Source organism: Centruroides sculpturatus, unplaced genomic scaffold, assembly GCF_000671375.1.
Source record: "Centruroides sculpturatus isolate CEXI.00-Female unplaced genomic scaffold, Cexi_2.0 scaffold323, whole genome shotgun sequence".
NCBI lineage: Eukaryota > Metazoa > Arthropoda > Arachnida > Scorpiones > Buthidae > Centruroides > Centruroides sculpturatus.
The window spans coordinates 257666-283501 of record NW_019384566.1 but is presented as its reverse complement, the minus strand read 5'-3'; the positions used below and the strand labels follow the sequence as shown (position 1 = coordinate 283501).

The 25836-nt window shown below is 26.0% G+C and overlaps 1 protein-coding gene across 4 annotated transcripts in view; it reads right to left on the bottom strand.

Moving 5' to 3' along the window:
- The window catches only part of LOC111624048 (zinc finger protein AEBP2-like), a 125173-nt gene that overhangs the window by 4857 nt on the left and 94480 nt on the right, over positions 1-25836 (bottom strand). The window contains exons 5-7 of one of the 4 annotated variants that reach the window (XR_002756507.1): positions 21670-21737; positions 7743-7813; positions 206-1377 (exon numbers count right to left, since the gene is read on the bottom strand). Coding sequence is in view for 3 of the 4 variants with exons in the window: in XM_023366828.1 (XP_023222596.1) it covers positions 1299-1377; positions 21670-21737 (147 nt within the window). In the remaining variant the exon portion in view is untranslated. Of the gene's footprint in view, positions 1-205; positions 1378-3875; positions 7814-21669; positions 21738-25836 lie in introns of those variants that run through there. The other 3 variants (XM_023366828.1, XM_023366829.1, XM_023366827.1) reach the window with 3 other exon arrangements.

Genomic DNA, 25836 nt, shown 5'->3' with positions numbered 1-25836 from the left:
GCATTTTAGTTACTTTAATGACTTCTTATGATTTTAAACTCATGTTGCACAGTTCATAAACTCATTTTTTAAACTGTATTCAGACAAGCACTTATTACATTACTTCAAGGTCACATCACTTCTTTCTGTTATACTGCATACAAGTATCAACATTTTTATACTTTTCTCTATTTTTAGAATATCCTGTTTCTAGAGAAAAGGATATTTTCTCTAGAAACAGGATATTTTTCTACTTCAATAATTAGATTTTCTTCTTTCAGCATGCTGCTTACTGCCATTTTCCCCCTTCTTTCATTCATGTGTGAGCATGAAATGATAAGGCAATTTTGAAAGATTGGCTGAATATAAGATTCCTTCTGTCACAATTGTCATGGAATCAATTCCAACATAACATTGTTGCCCATGAAATGGCTTCCTGTCATGTAATGATGCCACGTTACATCACTTATATTGTGTGTGTCTGAACACAGCTTTACACATGTCTGCTCTTCCCACTTTACTTTCACAATTCAGAAGAACTATCAATGCATTTTTCAAACTGTGATACTTCAACATCCTATCTTGGTGCTGTGTACTCACAATTACCTCCCAATCCAATCTTTTTTTTAAACACTGCTATGACCATGTCTCCTTTGTAACAAATGCATTGTTTGATGACAATGTAGTCTTTGTGCTATTTTATAAGATAGATAGATCTTTAGCATTCAAAGTATTCTGTTACAAATTATCTAAGCAAGTTTTAATATTCAAAAACTTCATTTTGCTTAAAAAATCATCTTCAGATGGGTTTTTATACTAATAGAAGAGGCAAATCTCTGGATGCTCTGTTGCAATAAACTTTATCAGCCAATGAAAAGCACTGTCATGTTTATGATATCATGGATGATTCATTCTTCATAATTTCTTGCAGGTCTACAGCAAAATGATACTTCAATTTTAAAACAAAACACATTTTTATAAGATTTAACAAGTGATGCAATTTCTGAGGCTGTACTATATTCATTATCTTAACCATTTTTGATTTTTACTGATAAAGAAATTAATTGCTTCTAGAATTTTTTAATAAATCTGGCAAAACAGTATGATACGGCAATCAATTTCCTAAATTATACTTATTGTAAATAAGACAAAAGTAATTTGATTAAAGACCCTAATGAGATTAACTTTTAGTTAATCTCACTTGGGTCACTATTAAAACAAACAACAGTTCATAAACAATCTTTAATCTCTTTATTTTATACAAAATGCACAGAGAAAACATTATTCTTTTGAAAATCCAGCATATGACTCAGATTCCCTTATTGTGTAATGTACAGAAAATTGTGTCCTCTATGACTACTCTTGGCATAAAATACTGCTTCTACGAAATGGTGATAACTATAAAAAATAAAAATACTATATTGAAAGTTTGAAACTGTTCAAATTATATCTGTGATTAACTGCAAAAATGAAATTTTTGACGGAAGTCATGGTAATACTACTACTTGCAAATTCTTATAAAATACTACACATTTTTTTTGTATCATCTTAGTCTATTATCACTGAACAGAATTTATATTTTTATAATTTCAACAAGCTGGTATGTTTTGATGCAACTTGGGTGCTTTGCTTTAAGTATAGATCATAATTAATAATATATATTACTACACCACTAAATACAATCTGATAAGCATGAATGTTTAAAACAATATTAAGTATTTATAATTTGGGAAAACTGATCTAAACAAATTTCAAATTTGTAATTTATTTCTAGTTTTTTAAATATAATTTAATCTCTGAATTTATTAACATATCTACACACAATACAAATATTCTGTATGATTTATTTTAACACAGATATTTTTAATTGTTTATATTAATACTTACACACGTAATCAAAATCCAAATGCATTGGCAAACAAGTCTAAATCATGAGATTTAGACTTGTTTAATTTTTAAATTTAATTAATTATTGAAAGTTGACTTAAAAGATATAGTTGTATGAGCATTTTATATAAACTTGATAATTATTAATTCAAAATTAATTCATAATCAATAAACTTTTATGCAAGACTGTAGCACAATTGCTATTTTTAGGCTAAACTCCCATAAATAATTAACTTGATCTTAATATAATCTAAAAAATAATCTGGTAATTTAACTTATATATTCATTCATTTCTATTTTGCTTATTGAAACCTTCAATCATTTCACTAGTGATAAATATATCCTAAATAAAGCAAATAAAGTCAATAAACATACTTTAGCTGTTTTTCAATACTATTTCACTTATAAATACATACATATAAGCTAACAATTAAATATTTTTGCCAATCTATCAGCAAAATTTGATAAATAGAATTTCCCGTTATCTAGATTATAGGATCAAATTAATTTTGAGCAGTAATGTTTGTATTTGTCAATTTATTGGAGATCATCATTTAGAAAAAAGCAAGTAGCAACACTAACAGCTAATGTCTTACTTCATAAATAAATAATAAACATACATTAGGATTATTTATAAAATAAATTAACTTTGCAATCATAAAATAATTTAAAAAAATTTTTTAAATACAAATATATTATTAAATCTATAATAAAGTTAAAATTCATAATGCCATAATTGATCCATAATGCAGTTAAATATCAAACATTACAGTAAATTGTTTACTTTATTTTAAAGTTAAGATTACATTATTACTTCAATGTAACACACAAAAAAATATTACTGTTTTCTTAAACAGTCAATCATGTATCTGAATACGATATTTTGAAACCTGATTGGCAATTTAAGATAATGCCAGTATTATATTCATGTATTATATTGAAGGTTCATCCATAGTACAAATATTTCTCATCAAAAAGTTTGTTTTGTCACAATCTAAAAGAGAAGAAGAAAATTTATTTCCATAGTGAAGAAATTTTTTACTGTTTAAAATATTTATTATATAAAATTGAATTCTGAAAAAGAAAAAAATAATAATTCACTTAGAAATGTTCTATTCTTATCTCAAATACAGTACAAGTCGATTCCACTTTCTGGAGTCATGGATAATGTTATCAAAATTAGCATGTCTAAAACATACAAAATTATAACACATTATAAAAACTTTGCTTACTATAATCAGAATTTAGTTATTCTTATCATTATATTTGAGTAAATATGCTTTTTTATGCTTTATTTTCATAGCAGCCTCAGTTTATTTCTGATAAAATCATTATATTGTTACCAGACTTAATCAGTGTTTTACTTTAATCATTATTTACTTACAATTAACTTCATCTGACATATTCCAGATTATGTAATTAAAAAATTTTTTTCAATTTACATATTAATACCTGTTCTGTTAATTTGTATTTTTATTTTCATAATATTATCATTATCAGTTTCATATTTAGAATTCTACATAGATACAAAGTCTTTATTAATAATCTGATAGTAACACAAACAGTGGTCTGCAGGATTCTTTCTCAAAGAGAAAAGTACTGTATACCTGATATATGATTCGGATGAATTAAGCCAGCATTTCTCAACCTGTGGTCTGGAATAATGGGACAGATGGTCCATATGCAGACTTAAATTATTAAAGATTTTTTATTTAATAAAATAGTGAGTTTTGGTTTTACCTTGTTTGTTTAGGACCATTGAAATCCAAAATATCATAACCAGACTGAATCCTGCTTCCAGAATAGCATTTGTTATGGGATTATTGATTGTTAATTTGACTTTAGTATTGTGGTATTCTTGAGTTTACATTATTATAGGGTACATTTTTAAATTTGTTATTTGAAGTATAATCTATGGGACAATGAATTCATCAAATGTTCTTTGTTGATTCACTTGTAATAGTTTACTTCCAATTTAATTAATTATGTTTCCATATGTATTCAAAACATAGATTTATTGTGTTTATAAATAACACAGTAGGTCCCAAACATTGGCAATATCCACAAAAGTTTAAAAAAAATTATACCTAAACACTTAGCTTGGACGTCACACCAACAGTTGTATTAACTCAATTAAAAACTTCAAATAAGAAGGCATTAAAGAAAGTTCTTTAACACCTCCTTATTTGAAATTAGACCTACATAACTTAATGGTCTGTAGAATTTTTTTAAATTTATTGATCCTTGGGCTTAAAAATGGTGAGAAATACTGAACTAAGCAATTCACCATAATTCACCAAAAGATAATATAATCTTCCTCTATCTTCACAAGGATGAAAATTAACACATTTAAAAAATGAGAGAAAATTCCACCAACTACAGTATGAAATGTGATTTGCACAAAGAATAAAAATAAATTTCAAATATTTTAATCTATCTCTAATATTCTGATTTATAGATATTTATATAGAATCTAGAATATTCTAGATTCTATATAAGGAGCTACAAACCAATAGAATATACTAAAGATGTTGTTTTCTTAAAAGCAAAACTTCTTTCTTTAATAAATTATAATTTTTTAATGAAGAAACAAATCCAGTTATATAAAATTAGAAATAAAAACTTATTTTAGAATTGTAAAAAAATTTCCAAAAATTTTTTCAAGTTAAGTTTTCATAAACAATCAGAGCTTTTATACTTAAAATACTGGAACGAACTATATGCAAAATAGAAAATAATTGTTAAAGATATCTAAGAAATGATATAATCATAACAGATAACTAAAATCAATCATTTATCTGATAAGACACACAAATTTTCATTCTATTAAGAAGTTTTTCCTTTTACTTTTTATTCAACTATCTGAAAACACTGACTCAGATACTGATTAAATTCTGGACCAATGACAATTTTATGGTGCATGAATAAAGAATGTCTTACAGTCAATGTTTATATTATTGTGTAATTATATATTTTGAATATTTACATCACAGTAATAAATAATGAATTATAAGTTGTTCTAAAAATAGAAAAGTAGACATTTAACTACAAAAAGGTTATACTGATATTCTATTAGAAAAATTTGTTGTAAATTCTAATTATTATAAATTATAGAGAAATGCTGGCATTAATGTTGTATTTCTATAAGCAAGAGCATCAAAATTTGAAAAATTTTCTAATACAATAAAAGTTATCCTTTGAAGATTTTATCATACAAATTCTTGTAAACTTCATTGCTATAAGAGATAGCTTGGAAATTTGCATATTAACAGTACTTTGTAATTAGATGAAAAGTTTGAGATACTGTGTTCCTAAGACATTAGGACAAACACAAAAGAAATGTTTTCCTTCATTCCTTTGTTAAAAAATGTACAAGGTATATTCATAAGGTCCAAGAATTATTATTATTATTTTTTACAAAAATGAAAAGTGAGTAAATGTTTCACTCTAACAATAGTTTGGACATTAAGGTGTTTGTATACTAGATGTCATATTGGTGGCATGCATACAATAGCAGAAAGTTGGCAAGAAGGGAGACCATTTGTGGTGCCAGTATCACATTCAAAAAGTATGAGCTATCAATCAACATTACTACAAAGCAGTAATTCAATGATTACATGACAAGGTATGATGGAAGAGGTCATAAAAATGGCAATCTAAGTCATGATTCCTTCAACATGATGCATGCCATGTCACAAGGCACTGTCTATGAACCAATATTTAGCCAAATATTACAGGTTATCATCCTCTGTATTTACCAGATTTAGCTTCCACTGACTTTTTCATTTTATCAAAACTACAAACTGTGTTGCAGAGAAAACTTTTAAAGATATGGAAGTCATTAAATAAAATGCAACTGAAGGCCATTCCAAAAATGCTAGGAAAAGTGTATTATATCTCAATGAGACCAATCCTAAATGGTTGTAAGTGCTTTCATTTATTTAAAAAAAAAATTCTTTTAACTTATTGATCATATCTTAACGTTTTAAAAATTTTTTAAATACATCTTTTCATTCCTTTTAAAGACAATTTTTATTAATGTTTGATAGACAATTAGCCTAAAAGGAGAGTAATACTGTTGCAATGTGTTTTTTACAGATGAGAACGAATGAGAGTAAAACAAATTGTCAAAATTGGTCGTATTTTTTTTATTAATAATATAAAAGTTATCCTTTAAAGATTTTATAAAAAGAAAAAAAACTCTCTCTTCTCTTTTTACTTTTAATAAATTGATAATTAATTAAATAATTATCACTTTATATTTTATTTCATTAAATGTTGTTTTTAAGCCACCTAAAAACTGAACATATAAGTTTTACAAAATTTAAATAAGTGCATTTTGGCATTAACTTAAAAAACAAAATAAAATAAGAGAGATATGCCATTTTTGATAGATGCATATTACTGGAAACACATTGAATTTAACTAAATCAGTAAACTTTACAAATAATAATGCTACATTGCTAAAAATAAACATAGTTTATTAGAATACAATTACAAACATTTTTACTCAATCCTTCTGCTAGCTTCTTTAGACTCTAAATACTAAACATTTGTATTCAAGTTCCACAGTGTAACATTATATCCATGTAACATAGTTTTGGAACCTCAAATACAAACAACACACACAATATATTCTAATAAACCATATCTAATTTTTAAGAGTAACAGCAGTTATTTATGAAGTTCATTGACTCACATTTGCTATTGTAGTAATAATGTATAATATTGAATGAATGCTTTCAGATGGTATAAAGGTAATTTGATGTTTTGTACCCTGAGTAGATATGTCAATGATAAACAAATGAAAAATTTAAGTTTTTGTTTCAATTCAATGCTCTTTAACTTCAGTGTCAGGAATTCCAAATCATACAAAGAACAAATATAAATTATTATAATATAAAATAAAGATATTACAACAATTCCAAACAAAAGTAATGCTTCATCAAAGTATTAATTTTCCTGCTATAAAGACTTCATCTTCAAAGTGAAATATACTGAATTTCTTTGATTATAAAATACACTAAAAGTTTAAAATCAAATTTTAATTTTTTATGGAAGGAAAATTTTTAAATAATCAATTTCATTAAGCTTTGTTAAGTAATAACAAATAATACAAATTTTAAAAATTTAAATAAGTTATGAAATAAGTAATGTTTGGCAGCTGTATTCTAAGCTCATCTGTACTTACAATAACTTTTCTTCTCATGCTATACAACATAATGTCATCTTGAAAGCATTTTTAACATTGAAAGCATTTTATCTGAACTGATTGTTGAGCATGCTGGCAAAAAAATCTATTAACAATACCATGACAATAGATACCATATGGTCTACATGTGATGAATGATGAACAGTAAACATAAAATACATTTCTATTTCGGATAAGTAAAAATGAATTAGAAAAAGTGTTTTAGAATCAATGAAATACAGTAATAAAATTTTAACGATTCTCTAATAAAAGTACAAGTAAAGATACATAATTTAATCTCATTTCTGTACTTTTTATTTTTCAAAACTTTCTAATTTGAAGAATTTTGATGTAATACTTTATTATGATATTAAAATTTTTTATTTGCTAGGATTTCAAATTCTTTTTAGTTGTCAAATAATTAAAATGTTTAAAAATTTTTTTAAATTTTTTTTCATTTGTTTACATATTATAATGCTTGTATACATAATGAAAAATTTGATTTATTGATATTGTCATTATTAGAATATAGAATGCACATCAATAACCTTACAAATAATTATATCAGTGATAGGTAAGCCTCATTTTTGCAGATACAATTTCTCTTTCAATTCTAAATATGATCTATGTAATATAATATACAAAATTATTATTTATATACAAAATATTAAATTAAATATCTCACAATCTTCAACTCTCCTTCATTCAAGTCATAATTCTTAATTAAGATCTGCATCATCATCCTATTGGCAGCTTCTGTGTGTATAGAAAAATATAAATTCACATAAACCATAACTATTATTTTTTTAGTTCTCAGTCTTACCACCATATAAACCCTTGACTATCTACGTTGCCTTCTGATAAAATACTAGAACATTTTCTCAAGATATTACATAACTCACATTCTACCTAAATCATCTAGTATTTTTTCTTCTATATCAACACTGCTAAGCTAGCACATCATATCTAGACTATAAAGTTTCCACAAACAACTTTAGTAAGACATATTTTTGTCTGTCTTTACTAAAATATTTCAGATTCTTCAGAGTATATCTAATATATTACTAATATAAAATTATTTGATACATAACATAAAACTTTGAATGAAACAAAATAAGAATACAACAAACAAGTATTTAGTCACTTTTGCACCATCTACTAGTGATATCATCTCTCCCATCCATGACTGTTAATCCCCCATTCCTGATTTCAATTTTTTATTATAATTAAACAATGCAAATTTAAGTTTATTAGTTTGACTATTCAATATCTAAATTAAAAGAATCTCCACTATTTACTTGACTTAAATCATTTGCAATCTTTAGATAAATAAAATTATATTTCTATCATTTTGGCTATTCAATATTTTCTCCATCTACTTTCATTTTTCATTCATCTTTCTTAGCAACATATATTTTTTTAATCTTGTGCTCTCTGTTACTCTTAACTTTATTATATAAAACAAAATGCTATACTTTTTCAGTTAAATTTAAAATAAGCAATGAATTTTAATTGGCATAAAAATATTTCTGATGTTTAAACAGAATCAAAATCAATCTTAAACTTTTTTTTTTGCTAATTAATATTTTTTTAAGTTTCCATATACATATGTTCCAGGAAAAGTATATTCAACTATAATTCCTGCAAGCCAGACATACATGTCATAAGTTAGACTATCATGTTCTTTAAGCCAATTTTTACCTCCAAACATATATATTTAGAATTAACCAGTGATGTTTAACAAACCTTAATTTGCAAGATCAAGATAAACATCAAGACCCAGAAACAGTCAAAAGCAAGATTGAGATTTTAATTTTCAAGACCAAGGTGCAAGATCCTGATACCATCTATCTTAATTATGCAAAAAATTTTAAAATTCTCACAAAATTCTTACATAAAATATAATATAATTTACAAAGCAAAAAAAAAAAAGAAACACTTTATTGTGAAAAAATAAACCCTATTGACAAGAAGCAAAAATAAAGATACTTGTAAATATTCATAATCTTTATAAGAAATGTACTTTATTTTCCTTATTATGATTTGATTTTAAATATTCAAAGCAACTTTCATTTCAGGAAAATATTTACATCAAAATGCTCAATACTGATACTATTACAAAATGATGAAAAATGCCAAAAAAATAAAAAATAAAATAAAATAAAATAAAAATAAAAAATGTGAACCAATACATACACTGCTAACAAGATCAAGACATTACTATGATCTCAAGTTTGTAATTGGCATATAATCATATTAAATCAAATTCTTGCTATGCTGACTGGAACACCTTTTTCCAAAAGTCTTCAACAGTGTAAAATGATGATTTGATTTATATTAGAATAAGATTCAAGCCTTGTCTACATTGTATTGAACATGGTATTTTATCAAATATATTACAGCCTGCTTTTATCATAGTATTTCATTGAATGTCCTCCTCTAAATGATGATTATTTTTAAATTGGTCATACTTATTCTTTTTAATTTTTTAAATCCATTAGGAGCACTGTTAATTATATAAATATATATTGTAATTTTAAATGAGAAGTCAGAAATGCATTTGAATTTTAAAGAATAAACTGTTTAAAAAAACTGAGTGAATATGACACCTTATAGAATGATCAAAAGAAATAATTTGTTGTAAATTTTTCTTTACTTTATAAAAAAACTTTATATTGAGAGAATGACTACAGTTGTTGGATATTTCTTTGGATGGAGCATTCTAATTTGTCATAAAATTTGATTATCAGTTATATACATTATATACATAATGGAGCTATGATATTAAGTTCAACAACTAAATTTATATAAAAAAGTTTTGGCAAAAATGATTCAATTTAGTATCAGTCTTCAAAATATACTCCTCTGTGATCTTTACAAATTTTTGCACACACTAGTAATTTATATACACTTTCATGAAAGGATCTCTTTTAGAATGCTGTTTAGTTTCTTCATTATAGTCTCTAGATTTCTGAAATTGTCTCCCTTTCAAAGTAAATTTTAATTTAGGAAACAAGACGTAGTCAGCTAGATCTGGCAAAGCCACACACTGATGTTTGCAAATAAAATTCATGAACACAAAATTCAGCAATGAAAACTAAAAATGAACAAAAAAAAAAAAAAATCACTAAAAATTGAAAAATGCAAGTAGTTTTTTTTTTTAATTTTAGATTTTTTCATATATAAGAGAATCAAACAGAATTCAAATGAACAGATTTCATAACAGAACAATATCTCATTTTAATATGTTTAATGAACCATAAAAAATACATTTAATGTTCATCAATTCTCAAATCACAAAAATATGAATTTACCAGATGACCAAATGAAGGTAGAACTCATTAGTAATACAAGGAATTTGTAAACAGTCAAATTTAATGACACCATGAGCCTTCCAGCTCAGTGTTCAATAGCATTGCCACACTCTCGATTATGTTTTGTGAGTGTTAGACTTTTGTTTGGTCACTCAACATTATAATACCAAGTAGATATCAATTCAAAAATAGAAGATGAAACCAATAATTCTAAGTTAATTTTTTTTCAACCTGTTTTAACTCTTCAATTTTGAAGAATTTAATACTCTCAAATAACTTAATTTCAAAAAATTATGCTAATCAACATGTATTTCAAAATTTCTGAGAAGTAAATACACAATAAAAATGTTTATTTAAGGTATCTTCCTTACTCATCAGAAAATATTTGAAGAAAAGCTGAGAGAAGTGTTACATCAAAAATTAACAAGTGAAATGATACTTCAAGTTAATAAATAATATTAAATTAAAAAAAAAAATACTTCCCATATATTACTTTTATCACAATTACTGTAGTTCATATATATAACTGATAATCAAATTTTATGACAAATTAGAATGCTCCATCCAAAGAAATATCCAACAACTGTAGTCATTCTCTCAATATAAAGTTTTTTTTAAAAAGTAAAGAAAAATTTACAAATTATTTCTTTTGATCATTCTATAAGGTGTCATATTCACTCAGTTTTCTTAAACAGTTAATTCTTTAAAATTCAAATATATTTCTGACTTCTCATTTAAAATTACAATATATATTTATATAATTAACAGTGCTCCTAATGGATTTCAAAATTTAAAAAGAATAAGTATGACCAATTTAAAAATAATCATCATTTAGAGGCCGATGTTCATATCATAATAAAATATCATAACAAAAGCAGTTTATAGTATATTTGATAAAATAGCTTATAGCATTTTAACAAGAAAAGGAAAAACAGAGTTAATTTAGTATACATCTCAATTTTATTTATTTATTTCTTTTAATGTGAAAATTTTGTACTAAAAAGACTTGCTCATTTTTTAGAATAATAGGTTATGGTTTTTTATTTTCAATATTTACAATTAGTAAATATTATTTAAAAGTAATAGTTACTAAACTGTATAATAATATATAATGATAAAAAGCAAAGAGTAAATTTTTGTATATATATAATGGTTCTGCAATCCTGTACGTATATATATATATATACAGGCAGGATTGCATATTACATTAGATATTAGAATGTTAAAAGAGTAAGCAAGTATCTGCTTCTGTAAAAAAAAAAGGGCTACAAAATTCTCTAATTTTTGCTTCCTCTAGAAAGCAAAAATTTGAAAATTCAGAACCCAAAAATTGTCACTGTATCTTCTATTGTGTAAACATTAAGTCAAAATCACTTTTGAATATGCAGCTTTGAAGAGAGATGTTTTTGCATCACACTTCAAAGTTTAGTGTAGAATCAAGAAACACTAAATCAAAACCCAATATAATTGTTTTTAGTAGTCCCACTACTGCTCATTAAAGATGAACATATGATGAACATAAAGATGGATATAATACTCAAATATTATTTGAGTAAACATTAAATCAAGAAATGCTAAAATGGGATTTTACTGTATATTGAAATGACAAAAAACTTTGCAAATTTTCTGCTTTTATTAGAACTGAAAGTATGAGTATATAAAATAACCAAAGTATTTAGTGCAAATAAAGGCAGAAAATTTATGGAATCTATTACTCCAGGCATTAAATCAGAAGAATATTAAAACATTCTTCTGATTTAATGGAAAATTGCTATAGCAGCTTAGAACTTGCAAAAAAAATCTTCCTTCTCATAATCTTCATTGGGACTTGATTAAATACTAGAAAAATTATTATTGAGATTTAGATTTAAAAAACTTAAATTTCTTTAAATTACAAATTTATAATTTATCATTTTGTGGTCACAAGATCTTGAATTACATATACAAATATAAGAAAGAATAGAAAAGCCAAAAAATGAATTAGATGCATTTTATTTAGAAAAAAATTGATCCTGTATTATCAAAGATAAAAAGTAGAACAATTTATTAAAAAGCAGAATATTTCATAGGAAAAATAAGAAAAGTAGGATGAATATGAAGATTGAATTAATAAAAAGATTAAGAAAAACACTGAACAAAGACTAATACAATTATTATTAATTTTATATAATTAACAAATTATTTATATTTTAGAGTAAAATTCAAAGAAATTATATTACAAAAAAGATAAATTAGTTTCACATTATTCAGAATAAAATAAACAAAACAGTAAGCAATCAAACAAAAATTTATTTAAAAGATGAAAGAAATGAAAAAAAAACTCATTTACTGACTGCACTAGAATTGACAAACCATGGTTGTACTGCAAGTTCACAGTTCTTGATCCATCAATGTAAATAATAAATTATGAAGTTGCACTAGAACTGTGGTCCATCTGGTCAATGAGTGTCACCCATTGTAAGAACCAACATGCAGTGGCAGTTTATGGTGTTTATTCCATTTTCTCCAATGTTTATGATTTCTTTTAATTCAATTTATTTTTATTGTCATTTTACTTTAGTCACATGCAAATGTTTATTATTTATTATTTTATGATTTGTTTTATAGTCTATTATGTGATCAAACTTTTAAATAAATATTTGAAATTTCCAAATGTTCATAAGTATTAGAATGCTTCTTTAATGTTTTTTGTTCAATTCTATAGCAAATGGAAGGTGTAGTCTAGAAAAATGTTTAATCTGAAATAAATCTTGGATTCCACCACTGAGTCTAGCACTACACTATTCTTCTTACTTCTTAAGCCAGACACAAATTTACACTAAATCAAACTTGTCACCTTCAATATTGAAACAAATTTGCCTGCAATCAAACAGTGGACTCAAAGTCAGTCTACTCAACAAAAATTGTAAATGTAAGCAGTTTGACAAGAGCATATTCAACTTGTTGGATACTTTCATTCAGTGACTAATGACATAATATTCTTATAAACAGACCATTTTATTATCTGGTTCTCTATTAACGGAAGTCTCACTAACGTAAACAAGGAAGAAAATCAGAAATATAGGAGAGTGCTTTATAAAGCAAACTGCACCCTTACATGATGTTCTGTTAAGTGGACTTAGCTTTAATTACAATAATTTTTAAATTTAATTCAAAAATTGTTATAATTATTAATTTTAGTACAAAACAACAGACTAACTGCCTACCTTTAAGACATATTATTTTACATTAATTATTAATAGTTAGTCAAAGTATAGCCCAATAATCTGGCAGTTGACTGAAATTCAATTATTTTACATACAACTACAATCTAGTTTAATTAATATAAAATGAATTTGTACACTATACCGTTACAAGAAATGACTCTACAAATAGTAACAATAATAACGCAACAATTAGTTTCTAAATAGTTTTCTGAAATAGTAACATTATATACAAAGGAGGAAATATATCTAGAAAACTGCTAAATTTATAGTTTAAGTTCAAGTAAGTATCTAATAATAAAATGTGGATTGATGTGAACAGAAGAGAGCTAAATTTGAGATATTTTAATGGTTTGTGGATCTTTAATGGTTTCAGAAAAAAAACTGCAATTGTAAATGAGTGTGTCTGAGCATTACAAAGGATTTTTTACATTTTATAAACACATCCTTAAGTGACTTTAGACAAAGGAAAGCTATTTGATGAATTTGTACAGTAATTGCAATTTAAAATCATTATATAAAACCATCTCATTGTATAATCCACAACTACTTTCAAATTGCCATAATTTTATATAAATTCATAAATTATATATATATATATATATTTATATATACATACATACATATATCATATATATATAACATCAAATGCACATGTGTTTTACATGTAAAATTTTAGCAACTTTCTGTCACTTGGCAGCTAATAATTGTATGCTATCAATTTTTTAAAAAAGCTAACAAAACACAACTAAATATAAAATATTTTCACAAAATATACCAACTTAAAAACAAGGAGAAACAACTGTCAAAAACTTTAAAGAAATCAATAAAAATAAATAATATTTAGATTTCTTTAAAATAAATATACAAGAACTCTGATAACCTGAACAAAATGAACAAGAGGTTCACAACTTAATCTCACTAACATGCAAAACTTTCCTAATGCAGAAAAAATTATCTTATACTGTATATAATGTACAATACGTACTGGATAATTATAATATGAATAAAACACATGTTTAATAATCCAGCAAATAAATATTAGTAAAATAAAAATGTTTGACCTATTTTAAAGATCTTCCTCAGTTAACATAAAAATAGAACACCAAAATAGAATGTAAATATGAAAATATAAATATTTTTGTTAACTGAGGAAGGTTGTTAAAAAATGGTTGATAATGTTTTTATTTTACTAATATTTATTTGTTGGATTATTAAAGGTGTGTTTTATTTGAAGAAATTATCTGGTAAAAAAGCCATTACATTGAATCACACAAATAATCCATAATCAATTATACACTAAAAATTAAGGAATATATTTTAATCTTTTCAATGAGACTGATTAGCAATGCTACCACAACCAATACATTATAAAATTATTAAACTTTGTGATTTTTGTGACATGCAAATTGAAAGTAAATTCTGAATCAAACAATACATTTAAACTGTTGATGGATTCAAAATAACAAAACTACAATGAAAGAGAAGAAAATTATTAGTACTGTAATAATTTAGTTTTATATTTTGTTAGAATTTAATATATATTTTTTTTATTGTTTTCATATTTTTTAACAATTACTTATAATAAACTCTGGATTTATATGTTACAATAGGCTTTTCTTGCTGATATATAGGAAAATAAAACTTTGATATTTGACTCCCCCTATCAATTTCTAAAGCAAATTATGCTAATTTTATGAAATGCATTTTTCCACATTTTACTAGTTACTACATATTTCTGGCATGTCAACTGCATTAGTGCAATTGATTAGTAATTATTAATTGTTGGATTGACTTTAAGTACATTAAATTTATTTACTATTATTTACCTATCAATTTAGCTTTCAGTATAAGCTTAAAATTAAATAATAATTTATTTGTAAAAACCAATAATATGATGATTTATTGGCTTATACATTTTTTATTAAAATCTTTTATGTATTTACTTAAACATTAGTTCAGCAAATTTTCATTAAAAAATATAGGAATATGAAAACTTTTCATACTTAGTTAATAGTACAGTCAAACTTCAGTTTTCAAATGCCTCATTTTTTTGTACAAATCAGTTCACAAACAGAATTTTGAACTCATATTTGTTCCGATCACTGTACTATAACTTGGTTGCTGAACAAGATACTTGGTGAGAGCTGGCCATAGATTAGAGATACACAGATATTGACTATCTGTGTATCTCTAATCTATGGCCATCTCTTTATACTTCCCATGTTAAAGAAAGTTGATAGCTTGACCAATCAACAATAGGACTACTGATTCAGAAATTAGTGGTGTCAAGATCACCTGATGTCATGAGATGTTACGATACAAATTATCAATGATGTTGCTATTCAATTTAGATTTCAATGTGCATGTGGGTAAGATTCTTCTTCTGTTTTTCAGTACATGCTACAAATGAATTTAAATCAAATTAATTAATAAAAACAACATTAATTGACATTCATGAATTCTTGGATGCCATTTATATTACATGTTTAAAGGTGCTTAAGTCAAATTAAATAAAAATTTATTATTAAATATATAATTTTTTTTTATTATTTCTCATTAGTACATAATTGATGTCTGGCATATATTTAACAGTATTAATTATATGCAAGAACTTTTAATGAACATCTTTTAGAAAAGTAATGCAACTTAAAAAGGCTTTATTTAGGAATCAGGAATAAATTAATCCATTTTGTATTGTGTATTGTTTCTTATGGGAAAATTTGTTTCAGTTTTAGAACAACTTTTAGAAACAAATTACATTTGAAAACTTAGGTTTGACTGTTGGTTTTTTTATATGTATTATTATTTATGCTGTCATAAGTTTTCAGTATTTCTGCTTCAGAGTTTTATCCATTTGTTTAAAATCAATTAGTTAAATTTCAAACTATACAGTCTTGAAATAATTATATAGTTGTTAATTTAAACACATTTTTTAAAAATTCCAGTTCACATATACATACCTGGACTTTTATGATGACAGTTATTTAAAATAATGTCTAACAATCTAGTAATTCATTAATGGTATCTATTTTCTGAAGTTTCTTATTATAATTCTTAAAAATATTAAATTAACATAATTTGAAAAAACATAACACAACTAGCAGATGAGCCTGGTGTTACTTGAACAAAAGGTAACAATAGCAAAGATTAAGATTATTAGATTATAGCCAATCTTACCCATTTTCACTGAGTGCAAAAATTAGGTCTCCCCTCTTTTGAGACTAAGTAGAAAATTTTAGATATCTGCTTACCACACCGATATAACAATAAATAAGACTCACTGCAACCACTAATCAGTGCATAATACCTCTAAGTGATAAATAATAAACATTTTCATAACTCTTTCTGAGTTCTTCTTCAGGTTTTACTAAATTTGAAAAACAAGCAGGATCTTCCAGAATTATTCATGAATATAAATTTGAACATAAAATTGAACATTAAGATAAAGAGTTCAAATAATGCCAACTTATGCGCATGTGCTCCCCATGCCAACTTTTTATACAATGGAACACTAAATATTGTTGAGAATTTTTAGAAGGGTCTAAAAATATGTTTGATATCCAGCATAAATGCCAAAAAGACATCTAAAATAATACAGTAGAAGCCGAGTTCTTCAGGGTAATCCTTAACCCTCTCCCCCATAGTGGGAATTTCAAAAAATCCCTTCTTAATATACATTCTCATGGCATACCTCATTAAAACACAATCAAAAATGCAAAAAGCTGCATCTAAAATAGTATGAAATGAAAGTAGTCAAGTGTTTTCTTGTGAGATTATTCTTGAAAATAAGGAAAAAAAAAAAAAATTTTTTGATGATTTTAGATGTAATGGTGTTTACTATGGAGCATCAGAATGAAAAGCAAAATACAAGATTTATGGCAATCCTACTATAGAAATCACTGCTGATTACAAATTCAAAAAAAAAATTTATTATTTTTCTTAAACACATGTGCTTTTCTCTACATATTTTCAGAATTTTCATAATATTTATGTACATATTTTATGGCTTTTTGTAACATATAAATCCAGGCCTTATAATTAAGGGCCAGATTTATGTGCATTTAAATTTGCAATATATACATACATACATACAGGTGTTAAAATGCCTAAAATATGCAGTAAACATGGTAAAAGTATCAGCAATTTACGATAAAATTTGTAGGTTGAAATGCATATGTACAGTACTTCTGTCTGTGAGCAAATCTTACTAACATCTATTACATCACACATTTTAGGCAGGAGGTAATAAACATGCAACACAAGGTGACATACAAAATTTGAAAATTATAACATCACAAAATACACATTAGAATAATGTTTCATTTAGGATATGGCAATTAAGCCAATTAAGAATAAAATTACATACTTAATAAAATTTTATAACTTTCTTTGCATCTAATCAATCATTATTGAATTTATTTCTATACATATAATTGCTTACAAGATGTTTGAGGATTACTGCTGGACTAATCTAGTTTCTCTCAAACTGTAATTATGTCACTTCTCTAGTCATATATTTTTTGTTTATAGTCTTGTACAAATGAAGAGAAATGAGTAAATGCTCTTATTAAGTTATTAACTAATTATAAATTTAGTGTCAAACTTTACAGTAATATTTCATTCCCAACTGATATCATGAACTCTACTGAAGTTAGTTTCAGTGCAACTAGAACTTACCTTTTATCAATTGCTGTTTTGGCTCATTTTGATCCTTCATGTTGCACTGATGTAAGAACATTTCAATATGCTGAGACACTTGTAACATATTGTAATATATCCCACAAATTATCCCATATATCCCACAAATTGTTTTTTACAAAAAAACAATTTGTGGGATATATTACAATAAAGAATTTTTCCATCTGTTTTAAATCTTGAGGATCCAAACTCCTGTACATATTTTCTTAGAAATTCAGCATTAGTTTTCTGCTGTTTTATCAATATTGTTGATTAATATAATGGAATCTTTTCTCTACATGCTCCATATGTGGAGTTTGATTATTTTTCTCACAAGAAATTCCCCCCCTTATACTTACTTGAATATTATATTTACAGAATTTTTTGAAAGATTTATATTTAACATTATTAAATTCATAAATATAACATTTAGAATAAATAATTTTAATCCAATTAATTAAGAGGATTCTTAAGAGTTTGAAAAATGAGGAATTTCCATGATAATGTAAAACATGTTCATTTGTGGAACTTTAAAAGATGAAGTTAATGCAAGCTAGATAGTTTAAATTTAAAACATTTGAATTTTGCATGTTCATCTGTAATTGAATGGTGAAGTGATATTTCTCTTGTAAACGATATTGTGCAAAAAAGATTCACTGCACAGACAGCAAAAACAAAATAGATCATTTGAAAAAAAATAGTACTTGCAATCATGCAAACAAGCAATAAAGTCTATAAAACACTTATTTATTCCCAAAAGTGTTCAAATCTGTAAAATTTGCAGTAAAATCATAAATGCATATTTTGTTTTCATTTTTAAAATGCATATAAAATATGCATTATTGGACACCTTAATTTAATTCACTTGGACCTAAACTGTGTTTATATTGAGGTTTTAATATCATAACATTTAAGGAAAACAACATGCATGTGCACACAAATCCAGCTCTTACTTATAATCATATCATAAATAATCATAAAAAATATATAAAATTAGTGGCTATGATTTGACATAATGTAACATTTGAATACTTTTTATTTTTAAAATACTGTAATTCTGTTCTTCTAAAGAAATTTTGTACACAATTAAAATGAAAGCATTCAGAATACTTTTGATATAAATTTTATACACTTAATATCCCTAAATACCAAGAAATTCAATTTTAATTTTGCCACTGTTATAGACAGAAGACATTGAAAGATATTACAACATACTTAATTTTCAAACATACAATACAAACTTAGGGATAGAGAACAGCAAAAATGAAGTAAACAGTAAATAAAGAATAAATTATTCTGACAGGAACTAAATTAATTTTTGTACTTATTATAATTAGCTTATAAAAAACAAGTTAACTTATACAGATAAATGAAGAAGAATCAAACACTTTTAAAAAATCAAATTGATTAAAATTTCACAAAGACAGATCATAGAAACAATGAACAGTAAAATATAAAAATGCCAAATAAGTTATAAAAATGAGTACATCAATGAAACAAATTGTATATAAAATTAACACATTTTTTATTTTAAGATATTTACAGATGTTACAAATTTCATGGAAAAATGATAGTAGTGAATATGATATATAAAATCATCATACACCATTTCAACAGTATGAATTTCTGATGAACAAACTAATCATGTGTTGAATGAATTAATATGAACAGAAGAAAACTTTTTTGTTAATGATTAATAAGTAATATTTGTTACAATATGTATTAAAGAGTTAATAGTAAGAATGAGAAAAAAATGTATATTTGGTAACAGATAAAATTAAAATAATAATATATACAAATATATTTTTAAAAAAATGTCAAAAATTTGTGTCATTTAATCATTCTTTCTCATAAAAAACAAAGTATTTTAAATTAATTCAGTATTCAACTACACATTACTATTTTTTGTTTGATATATTATACTTTTCGGATAATGAAATCAAAAATCATTTCAAAGTTATTTTCTAACTAAGTAGTTCATTATTATTCATATAATAATGATACAGTAGAGCCTTGAAAACTCAGCCTAATGTAAACCGAAGGGTGGCCGAGTTTGTGAAAATGCCGGGTTATCGGGAATGGGGTTAAAAAAGGATAAGTATGCATGTTTCCTCAGAAAATATTGTACTGTACTTATATGTATTGTTTGCTTGAGAATACAACAGAGAATAAACTGCCCAAATACCCATAAACAAAGGAAAAAGTACATACTTTATGAAGGCATAGAGCCTTTACTACATGAAAATGAAAATTAATAAATACACTGTGTACAGTAATTTACTTGATAAGACAGACCTCAGAAAAATACTTTATGAGGCATAAAGCTGACTATGATGAAAATTAATTATATAAGGTTATTTTTGCCCTGCGAGGGTGTTGCCGAGTTATCCAAAGTGCCGAGTCATCGAGTGCCGAATTTTCGAGGCTCTACTGTATATACATTTACGAGAAGTGGATTATTCATTCAACTGAGTTTTGATTAAATAGCTATTATTTGGCTACTTTTTTTATGGCTAATTCAAACTAGCAGTAGTATAATATTACCTAAGCAGTTATATATACATTTGAACTTCTGAAGAATGGACACTGATGGAAACAAAAAATGGCCATTGTTTGAAGATTATTCTGTATGTTTAAAAATATGGTAGCTGTTTAGAGGTAGCTGTTATTGTAGGTTCAAATGTATTAGATATATTCTTATTAGTTTTATTCAAATATAGCAATGTTACAAATTATCAAATAATTTTATAACATTATATATTATGTATATGTACTCTGAAAATTCATTCTGAATAAAGTGAAAATGTTTGTAAAGCCAAATAAAAATATCATCTAGTAAAATACTTTGTGGAGACTTGTTCTGTTGCAAACTGGATGCATATGCCTCTAAAATATTTCTCATGGCTACTCTTTTTATTAGCAGGAGTTGTACATATGATTTTAAAATGTATGACTCATTATTGAATGGAATTTCATATATTTGATTGATTGTAATGGTTATTTTATGTTCCTGAAAATGAAAAAGAAAATCCAAAAATGTTTAATCCATATGAAGTATTTATTTGAACTTTGTAACTTATTGGCTTGTTTGCAAGTTAGATGCAATAGTTTTTTTTATTATCATTATCAATAATATATATATATATATATTTCTTAAATATACATTAGTGTTATATTCTATAAGAGGTAGAAATATACAAACTACAAACTAATACCTAAGTTACAAACTTTTCAGATAGGAAGACTGAGCCCACTAACCAGTATACCTTAATATTCTGTTTTAATAGTAACAGTTTTGTCATTGGAAAAAAGTGTAATTGTTATTTCCAAGATATCAAGAATATGCCTATATTTGTTTATTAAAAGTTTCATATTTTAAACATATTAAATTTTCATTACCAAAATTTTAACTTACATATTCTCTGGTGACCAATGTAAAAGGACTTTCACTTTCCCACCTCCTTCCATTCTTCTTGCTATAACCTAAAAATACTTTCAGAATTAATATATAAATAATTTTATTTATTTATAAAAGCTTTATGTGAAGAAACTAGTGTCTGTTTTACTATTATGCTATGATATATTTTAAATTAAGGGAGGCTTAATCTACTTTCCCTAATTGAAAATATTTGAAAAACTTCTAAAAATCTCCAGGATATCATTAGGCATAATATGCAATTTAATCTATAGATTATAGAAGTAAATAATTCATTTAACACATCTTAATATTATAATTCATAAGTACTTTCAAATGAGTCCTCTGAAGATGGACAGGTATAATACAGAACTGGGAATATAACTAAATGACTTAAAACTATTTGATTTCAATATACTGCATGTTCTAATATAATTTAAATTTGAACATGTTATTCAAAAAGCCATTCATTTGAACATCTTTAACCTGATGATGGCCCATGGAATGGGTTGAAAATGTTTGTTTAGCTGAATAAATGTGCTTTCTCAGTATTAAGGTGTGTTGACTTTATAAAGTTAAGGAATCTGAGTGTGAATAGGAAAATATTAATTAATAATAATCAAAAATAGTAAAATAATTATTGCAACTACTACAGGGTGATTAGAATTAAACTAATGGTACTAAGACACACATGGAGTCATCTCTACTGAACCAAATCAAATAAAACTCAATACACATGCAATGCAAAACTAGAAAGAAATGTGAAAGAAATTTATGGTGGGGAGAGAAATTAGTTGAAGTACCACCAGGAGAAAATGTGGAGATGCAAGGATGACAATTATATGGCATGGACCCTACATTGAGATTATATGAGATGGACTCTACATTGAGCACAAAAAATTTTATTTTCTGTACTCAATGTAGGGTCCTCCTCTGTCAACCACATGTTGCAATTGTAAAACAGCACCATCAACACTTATATATCATTTCAGGAAGAATCTGGAAGACATGTTGCACTATACAGGCCTTCAGCTCTGAAATGAAGTGCACACATTCCTGATAAACATGATCTCTCAAATAATCCCATAGCCAGAAACATACATTTTCAACAGGGCAGCACCTCATTTTCTCCTGGTAGTAAAACGTTCAACTAATTTTTTTTCCCTCATAAATCTCTTCCCCTCATAATCTGCATTCCATGTGTACTAAGTTTCATTTGATTTGGTTCAGTAGCATCAGCTCGTTATGTGTATCCCCATAATTCTAATCATCCTATATATTGCTATACACTAATTACTGTTATTATATGGTATGATCAAATAAGAATATACAACCAAAACACCAAAAATCAAGCACATAAATGGTACTTTAATGCTAAAACAAATATTTTCTACTATTTCAAATGGTCATCATCAGGTTAGGTTAGTTCTATAATATAATGATCAAATAATTTTAAGATACAAAGCTCAAAATATGAGTCATGAAATAAACAGACAATTTAATGGAAAAAAAATCAATTTAATAAAGATAAAAGTAAAAAGGAAAAAAGTAAATCCATAATATTAAAAAAGTTTAATTTTAGTTTTATATAAAAAATTATTTTATGAATTTAATTTGCAAAGTAAAGCTTAAACAAACACCTGCAATAATAATTTTATATTTTCACATATTCTGTTTTTTTATTTTTTAATTATTTTTCCTTTCTAAAATTTTAATAAGATTGCATATTAGAAAACCTTCCTAATACATAAAGCTTCCACAATAAATAATTGCTTGTACTACTTATAAAATTTTTTGAAGATATAAAGCAAGGACAATTTGCATTTTATCATAATAAGTAATTGTCCATATAGGAGCACATAACATAATACAGATCATTGAGTGAAATAATTTTATATAAATGGATGTAAAATTATTTTTATTCTTGAAAGAACAGGCCACATAGAACTCAGTGCCATTTTAGCCTTACATATAAGGTAATTTTTAGCCTGTAAAAGTCATCCAAAAGATGCAAAATAAAAACTCCAAAGTATACATAATTGTTTTGACTTAATTGAATTTGAATATTTTTGAATCATTCTTTATTATCCCTGCTCTAAATGAGTACTCTATTTTTCTGAATGAGTGAGACTAATTGATCAGAGTATACATTTTTCTTTTCTGAACAAGGGGCTGAAAGTACAAGGCATGTCCAGAAAGTAAGTACCGTTTTGGAAAAACCCGCATAAAAATATTTTTTCAAAACAAAATTTATTTTTACATGAAAGAGCATGTTTGAAACTATTTTTCTACATAGTTACCACCATTGTTCAGACATTTGTCATATCGGGAAACCAATTTGTCTATACCAGTGTTTCTCAACGGGGGCGATATCGCCCCCATGTGGGCGTTTTTCCATGTTAAGGGGGCGATTAGTAACAATTTATATTTTGGGGCGAAAAACAATTTTCTGGGTGATATAGTAAAACATAATATTAAGAATAATTAGATATTTTATTCGTTATATCGTACAATAATTAAACAAATAACATTATACTAGTCACTAATTTATTCAATGCAGTTCGAATTTGGCATTAGCTTTGGCCCTCGGCATCGGAATTTTGAAGTGAAGGGGGCGATACTACATAATGGTTTTATTGAAGGGGGCGACGATTCGTTAGAGGTTGAGAACCACTGGTCTATACCCTCTTCAAAGAAAGATGCCGCCAGTGAAGACAGCCACTGCTGAACATTTGTTTTTGCAACAATCTCATGCAAAACAGTATTTGAAATTTGTGGAAACTCATCACAAAGCAATCTTATTGTGAACCGTCTGTTTTCAGGAAGTTTTTCATTCACTTTTGCAACCAAACCATCACTGACAACAAAAGGCCAGCCATTCCATGCTTCGTCATGAACATCAGTGTGTTCAGCATTGAATTGTCGAACCCACTTTCTAACCATTCCATCACTCATTACATTTTCACCATAAATCTCTACAAGTTGATGATGAATTTCAACTGGCTTAACATTCTTTGCATTCAAAAATCATATTACAGAATACACTTCATAGTTGGCGGGATCGGCAATAGTCTTAAACATTTTGAATGCTTACTAACACGTGGAAAAACAACACAATCCGGCTGTAATGGCATCACTGGACTGACAATCAACTAGAGAGACATGTGCGCAGGCACTGAACTATGATACTACCACTGCAATGGCGGTAGAACTAAACAGTACTTACTTTCCAGACAAGCCTTGTAGCTAGATCGCACACTTTTTAGTTGGAATAACTTTTCTGGAAAGGTGAAATTGAAGTGCAAATGTTGCAGAATAAAGATATTTAATGTTGAATTTTATCGCCCCCCTTTCTCTTCTTATTAAATATTTGTTAAGAAATTTATTTTATTTGTATAAAATTAATGTAAGTTAAATATTAAAAATACTAACTATAAAAGTATTTGGGTAAATGCCCAGGGCTCCTTTCAGAGTTCAGAGTAGGGTATCCCCCTATGAGAGCCTCTGCCTCCCATAAAATGACTTGGTTTTAATTTTGCTGGAGTTGGAGTTAGCCTATTAAAATTATCAGAGGAGTCAGAGTCGAGTGTTTTTTTACCAACTCCGCAGTCCTGTCTTGCACATTAAATTTTTTTGGTATTTTATAATTAATTATTTTGTTATTTCTATTTAAGATTAATAATTATTTTTGAGTTATAAAAAGTATCTTTAAGAAGCCAAAAATGAAAGTTATTTGTATATTTATATTAATAATTATCATATGAATTTTATATTACAGATTTGCAGTTTATGGTAAAAAAAAAGTTTATGATTATAAATTTAAATTATACTATTTATTTATGATCATGAAAATCAGTTATTCAGTTCAAAATATGCCAGAACAATAATCAGAATGTACACTCATGAACGAGCAATTATTTATTGTGACATTGTTACAATGCCAGGCTGCAATTTTGATCATATTTTTAATTTATTTAATTTAAAACAAATGCTCTCCACCTCAAATTAGTAGTAATTTGCCCCTATACATCATACTTTTCCTTTAACAATAGAGTTGTGCTGGTCATATATTTAAAACCTTTCGGGGGGAAATTTTTGAATTAAAATAACATGACTTTCGGTTTGAATCAGAAGTTCTTATATAGTGAATTGGGCCTCCTGCACTTA